Source organism: Buceros rhinoceros, unplaced genomic scaffold, assembly GCF_000710305.1.
Source record: "Buceros rhinoceros silvestris isolate BGI_N320 unplaced genomic scaffold, ASM71030v1 scaffold13287, whole genome shotgun sequence".
Taxonomy (NCBI): domain Eukaryota; kingdom Metazoa; phylum Chordata; class Aves; order Bucerotiformes; family Bucerotidae; genus Buceros; species Buceros rhinoceros.
The window spans coordinates 6,476-13,357 of record NW_010420554.1 but is presented as its reverse complement, the minus strand read 5'-3'; the positions used below and the strand labels follow the sequence as shown (position 1 = coordinate 13,357).

The window sequence follows — 6,882 nt, the reverse complement described above, 5'->3', positions numbered from 1 at the left end:
TGCCCCAGGCAGCCTCAAGCTGACTTCAGTATTGCAGAGGACAGACAATCATATTATTGAATTTTATGCAGAGTAATACAAGCAACAATTGTCCCCATTTATGTACTTGATTCTAAGTATAGGGTCATTATGCTTGAACAGAATTAGACATGCAACTCTTACATTAACAGAACCATGAACTGCTGCTCCCTGTGCAGGGCTGAAAACTCAGTCCATCAGTCAGGATGTATATCTGTGTTTGTGTCAGTCTGTGTGTGTGCATAAATATACATATATATAATTATAATTATAATTACATATACTATCATTTTATGCTCCATGACTAACCAAGCAATTTCCACTGACTAATGACAATAAAACCCCAGAGTAGAAAACAGTAGCTAAAATAAACTCTAACTCAGAGTGGGAGTGGTGGTTGAAAACATGCCAGTACAGCTGGGTCCTTTGATTGATGTTTTTGTCTGAATTCCTGGACTACCCAGAGAGTGTGGTCAAGCTGGCAAGAGACACAGGTTCAGAAGTGCTTGAGGCTATTTTTATGCTCTGTGTGTGTGTGTGCACCAATATGGAAGACTTATTTGCTCATTAGAGTATTAAAACTCTGGAGATTTTGTTTTCCTGCTGCTGGCTAGAGCCCGAACTGAACCCCTGCAGAGCAGCCATCAGCCACTCTTCTGTTCTTGTCTCTCCCAGTGATGACAAGATACATACTCAGGGGATTACAATAATGCATTTGCAAACACTCATGTTTGTGAAGCATTTACTTCCTGACTGTGTATTGACAGAATGGTGTTAGACCCACATTGATTTATAACTCTTTTTTTATATTTGCCTCAGTGCCTCAATCCACCAGTGCGTTATTCTTTGTTATGAAATAAATTGACTGAAAGGGATAAGGCTTATGGTTTTCACTTAACATTATCTACAGTTCTATGCATATACACATCCAATGACACTTTAACAACAGTACTACACTATGCAATTTTAAACCAATTGGATATCAACACTATTAGTTACGTCCTAAGCTTTCCCAGTGTCTGCTTGCTAATCATGTATCAGATTGTATCCTTCAGCTCCGCTTCCTTTTCATTAAATTCTTAAATTCCACACAGCACTTGGTTTGCACAGCACAACTAGTTCACACTACTTCTTTTTGATACTGAGGGGAATTACTTAATTGATGAGGTGTGTATGCTTTTATAAATATCTGAGAGTCTTGATGGGGAGAGAGACAAGCGTTTTGCACATCAGTTATGCCAAACTTCTTCAAAGCACATTTTTTATTGCTTTGATGCAGAAGTATCTTTGCACAATGGCAAACTGAACCAAGTTCAAATTTGGTTTTATAGCATCATTTTCCTCCGACAGGTGAATCATCTTTCCTGCTGTATTCTAGGCTGGTGATGCCAAAAATTGTCAAGAAATTTTGTCTATATATTTAAAAATGGTTCTTTTGTTGTGGAAGGTTGGCCGGTCTGGCAGTAATTCCTATCTTCTGAAGCAAGGGGAAGGAATTCCTCTTGTAGAAGAATGCTCAAAGGAGAGTCCAGTACATGGGCTCAGTCCTCTCATTATAACCAAGCTGTGACTTACAAAATCCCTTTTCCGGCATGAATACTGAGGCTAAATTCATTCAAGCTTAATATTTTTGAAGTGACTGGACTTTGTAGTAAGAGGGAGAAAGTACAGAACATAAGCTGTGGGACTCTTTTGAAAAAGAATGTGACCTTTGCAGAATAATTTAAACTTCGTAGATGAGTTATGTCATGAAAGATAAATCAAACACCAGGAAAAGTCTCTTTAGTCACATAACTGAGAGATCAAGGAAGAGAACCCAAAGTCTACTACAATGAACAAAGCTGCCATAGATCTATTGTAGAAAAAAAATCAGCTTATTGCATATACAGAAGCAACGTACTTTAATGGTGTCTCATAAAATCCAGAAAGAACAAGAAAAGGAATCTTTAATTTAGTGACAGTGATTCACTAAATAATACCAGAAGAACAATGAACAGCATTGGATTAATCCATACTAACTGTGAACAAATATTTTCTTTACACAGTGAGTCTGTAAACACTGACCATAGATCACTGATGGGATAAGCACACAAGTGCAGTCAAGGTTCAGAGAGGTATCTACATAGCATTTACCTGTCTTCTAAAGGTGCTTCATTTCATACCTCTGTGAATGAAATTACTTGTCCTTTGTACTAAATACATTTGCAATGAGGAATCAAAAAAATAAAGGTAACTTGTCTTTTGAACAGACAACGTAAGTTACACTATACGACACTTCCCTTAAGCTCCATGAGACTCAACATTTAAAGGAAATACCTGGCACAATATTTAATTACCGTTGATTTCAGCAGAAGCCTAATAGCAGAAACACTGCACATTGTTCCCCTGTAAACCCTGGGTGAAACACATAGTACTTATGTGCATTAAGTTTTATTTCCTAAGAAAGCCTGAAAAATTTGAGCAACTGCTGCTCCCTTCATAGACCAAAATATATCAAGGAGTTGGTACAAGTTGAAAAATCAAGGCTTTGGCACCAGAACTCTGTGAACATGCTGCAAATGGGAAAGGTTACACTAAGTATATATAATGTGTGTCCTGGTTGAGGGGGGAAAAAACCCAACAACCCCCCCCCCTTCTTTTATTGATGATGTAGGTTGCAGAAAGAAGTGTATGACCTCTGAGTTTTTATTTAGGTGTGCAATAGGCCCTGAGGCACTACAGTAATTCTTTGTATGGGGTATATCTCACAGTCACTGAGTACAGTCACCACCAATTCATAAGAATATTTGAGGTGTGTCAGCTGTATCACTTTCTGGCCTTTTGAATGGAAGAAAATTGCAAAGAAGAAAATTGGTCAAGCCAACTGAAGAATGAAGAGCCTTACAAAAGCTGGTGGGCTCTACAGCAGAGATGCCAACAAAAATGAAATTCAAAGTAACTAAAGTCTTCAGGCTTTTTTTCCCTAGCCACTCGGAGATTTTGCAAATAATTAAATGAGACACAACGGCTGTCTAGGATGAACAAGGTCAGAAACTGTTCAGACATAAAATGTTAGACAGGGTAATGTAAAGTTGAAACTAATCCTGGGAAAAAATGTGTAAGCTGGAAATGGGACAACCATTTCTTTTCTGTTTCTCACCCTTTCAATAGCTTATTTCTGCATTTCATTTGTACACCCACCTTTAGCTTCATGAAAACCTTGAAAAAAAGATGGACCGAATTCTTGTGCCCATCAGCCAGTCACAAGGTACTGCTCCTTGGAGGCCAAATTCTGCATCCAGCTTGTTTCAGGCATCCCACATATCCACACCACACATGATCATACAGGTTTAGATATCAGCAACTCGGAGTAGCTTTACTTACTGATCATAACAGACACGGTGTTCACATTAGGGTTGAATGAACAGCGCCCCTTTCCTGATTCACACTTGGAGTCAATCTTGAAGATTTGTTCCTGCAATGTAGATTTGTTTGTCACTTCTCATTTCAGAAACCCTTAGACATCAAGTGATGTTTTATGCTTGGCCATTTCCATCACTAACAATGTTCAGCACTGCTGGGCACTTTTGCTTACTATCAGGAGTTTAACTTTCCTATTCAGAATTTCATAATCTTTTTAGACAACCTCTTCATTGCTACCCAGTTATTTTCAAGACTCTTGTTATAAATTCAAGACACTGAAATTATTAATTTTTCCCTCTAGCTCAGTTATGCTTTGGAGAAGTTGACTGATCTCTGCAATAACATCTACGGAGATTACTTCTGTGTTTTTGAAGTTATTTATCATTTATTTGTGGAATACATGGTGATTATTATACTAGTCTGGGAATACTAGTCTGAGACATTATAATAAAGCTGCTAGAACAATACAAATTCAACAAAAGTCTCTTATGACAACTGTCATTTGGTGATAATATAAATCATTTGCTCTTTATTGAGATACAAGACCTCCAGAAGTCTTTTAAATCCTACTTATTTTCTTCATGGCAGACCTCGACAAACAAGACAGCATTTATATCCGATACCGTACTGATGGGAGCCTGTTCAACCTAAGGCGACTGAAGGCCCACACCAAGACCTTAAATCACCTTGTCCGCAAGCTGCCTTTTGCTGATGGTGCCGCCCTCGTTGCCCACACAGAAGCAGCTCTGCAGCGCTTAACATCCTGCTTTGCAGAGGCGGCTGAGCTTTTTGGGCTGGAAGTCAGCTTGAAGAGGACAGTAGTTCTCTACCAACCCGCACCACAAGATGACTACCATCATCCCCACATCACCACTGGCGAGTCAGAGCTTCAGTCAGTCCAGCAGTTCAGCTATCTGGGTAGCATCATCTCCTCAGACGCCACAATCGACAAAGAGATAGACAATAGAACAGCAAAAGCAAACAGAGCTTTCGGAAAACTCCATAAGAGAGTCTGGTGCAATAAACACCTGAAGAAAAGTACAAAGATCAGTGTCTACAGAGCCATTGTACTGTGTACTCTGCTGTATGGGTCTGAGTCATGGGTCATCTACCGCCACCACCTGCGACTCCTCGAACGCTTCCATCAGCGCTGCCTCCGGACAATCCTAAACATCTACTGGACTGACTACGTGACTAATGTCGCTGTCCTTGAACAGGCAGAGGTCACCAGCACTGAGGCCATATTGCTGAAAACGCAGCTGCGCTGGGCAGGGCACGTCTCCAGGATGGCGGATCACCGCCTCCCTAAGATTGTGTTCTACGGTGAACTCACCACCGGCTGCCACAAGAGAAGAGCCCCAAAGAGAAGATATAAGGACTCCTTGAAACAATACCTCAGCCTTGGTCATACTGACCACCACATCAGTGGTCCACCCTGGCCTCCAATCAGGAGATTTGGAGACACACCATACATAACGCTGCTGTCTCCTTTGAGAGCACAAGTAGAATCAGTCTCGAGGAGAAAAGACAATGCAGAAAGAACTGTGCCTCAACTATACCACCCAAGGAGACCTTTCGCTGTGCTTTTTGCAACCGGTCTTGCCTATCCTGCATTGGCCTTTTCAGCCATCAGCGCACTTGCAGTAAGCATGGACAAAGCCTTTCCCAAATCTTCATCTGTGAAGCCAAGCCATGGTATTTTCTTCAATGTCATCTCTTGGATTATGTGTAGAGTTCCAATCCCATAGTGATAGAGGATTTATCAGTATCTCTTGACATAGCCTGAAATATCTTGGAAATTCTTTGCTGTTTAGGAATCTTGGTACGGGGATTTGTTTATATTTTATGCAATTTATAAATAGGAAACACATTTGACAAGGAAGCAGCAACCTGGACTACAGCTTGAAATATGAAACAGTCTGAATATCTTTAGAAAATTCTCCTATATCAGAGCACCTCTTCAATTCTTGGTTCCCAGCAATACTGAAGAGCATAGTATGCTAAGCAAGAAATAACTCAGGCCCAAGTCTGTTCCTTAAAAACTTCAGTCAGTAACGGCAGAGACATTGATCCATAGCATATGGACTCACATACCATCATATACCAATCAAAAAACTTGTTCCCAGCCTCCTATAACAAACTTCTAATCTTTAATAAAAGGCTAAAAGACACAGTTGTGAGGAAAAAACCACCCAAATTTAAAACAGTTTTGTTTCAACAGAAAAACGTAGCTGAAAAAAATTGCAAAGAAAGGCTATTGTGATGTAGATGCCATTGCATTAGTAATTCAGCTATGGGCAGCAACTCTTTATATTCCCTTTAACAATAATGTAAATCAGAGGGGAATGGGGATGTCACACAAATCACCGAGCAGCCATTTGGCGACAGAGAATTGGAGACTCCGAACCTGAAATGCTAATCTACAGCAGGAAGCTTTCACGTGCATTATCCCCCCCATCTCCTTTCCTCCTCTTCTACTTTGCCTAATTTAATCACAGAGATCTTATCTATTGCTTCAGTAATATCTCTCTAAACAATGTTAACACATAAGTATGAAGTTTCTAATATGATCTTTGGGGTTTTGGGGTTTTTTTTACTTCTAGATTAATATACAGCTTGATGTTAATCCATATTTACTTTATTATACCACCGTTTGCCAAGTCAAAATGCCCATTTCTGCACTATTAAACTTGCTCCAGGATTACACTTGATTTTCATATATATTAAAGCTGCTTTTTAGTCTATAATTAATTCACATAGTGATTACACTTTCTTCTGTTTGCATTTACTTGGACATTAAAATATATTTGGGTGACTGAGTCATTACCAAAGACCAAAGTATCAAGCATGCCAAGCAAGAAAATATTTTTTAACCTCTGTTTCAGGGAAAAGGGCAATATTCTGCCTCATCAATGAAACAGCCTTTTTTGTGAGATTATGTGGAATCCTGGAGACAAAACAGCAAAATAGGGCCAGTTCTTATGATTGGTGGATATGGCTCTTACTGTCAGCCTTTGTAACTTCTAGAGAAAACCAGATGTGCTTTATAAAATACTCATTTTGCACGTGCAAACCAGCCTTCTGTGCATGAAAAACTACTAAACTAAAGGTGAAATGATAAAAGCAGAGAAAAAAGAGAGCTCTCACTAGTCCCATCAGCACTACATAGTTCTTCATTCTGCTCTATTAATTAGTCATGCACTGATATATGCAATGAGTTCAGAAGGAAATGCTTGGTTTTCACTGTTGTGCTATTGTTGGCCTGTACAGTAACGGCTTTGAGCACGCAAAGCCACAGTGTCTGACAGACTCCAGACATCCGAAACAGCAGTTTATTTAATCAATTGATCATAGGCACATAGCTATACACACAGGCTAAGTGAAACCAATTATGTTCTTCCAAGACATGTATCTTTAATTTTTAACTTAAGAAATTTACCATCTTGCATCATCTGAAGCTGT

At 39.5% G+C, this 6,882-nt stretch overlaps 1 protein-coding gene across 1 annotated transcript in view; it reads right to left on the bottom strand.

Moving 5' to 3' along the window:
- Positions 1-6,882, bottom strand: part of SEMA3C (sema domain, immunoglobulin domain (Ig), short basic domain, secreted, (semaphorin) 3C) — a 50,375-nt gene that overhangs the window by 37,264 nt on the left and 6,229 nt on the right. The window contains exon 3 of the mRNA XM_010139349.1: positions 3,382-3,472. Within this exon, the coding sequence (XP_010137651.1) occupies positions 3,382-3,472 (91 nt within the window). The remainder of the gene's footprint in view (positions 1-3,381; positions 3,473-6,882) is intronic.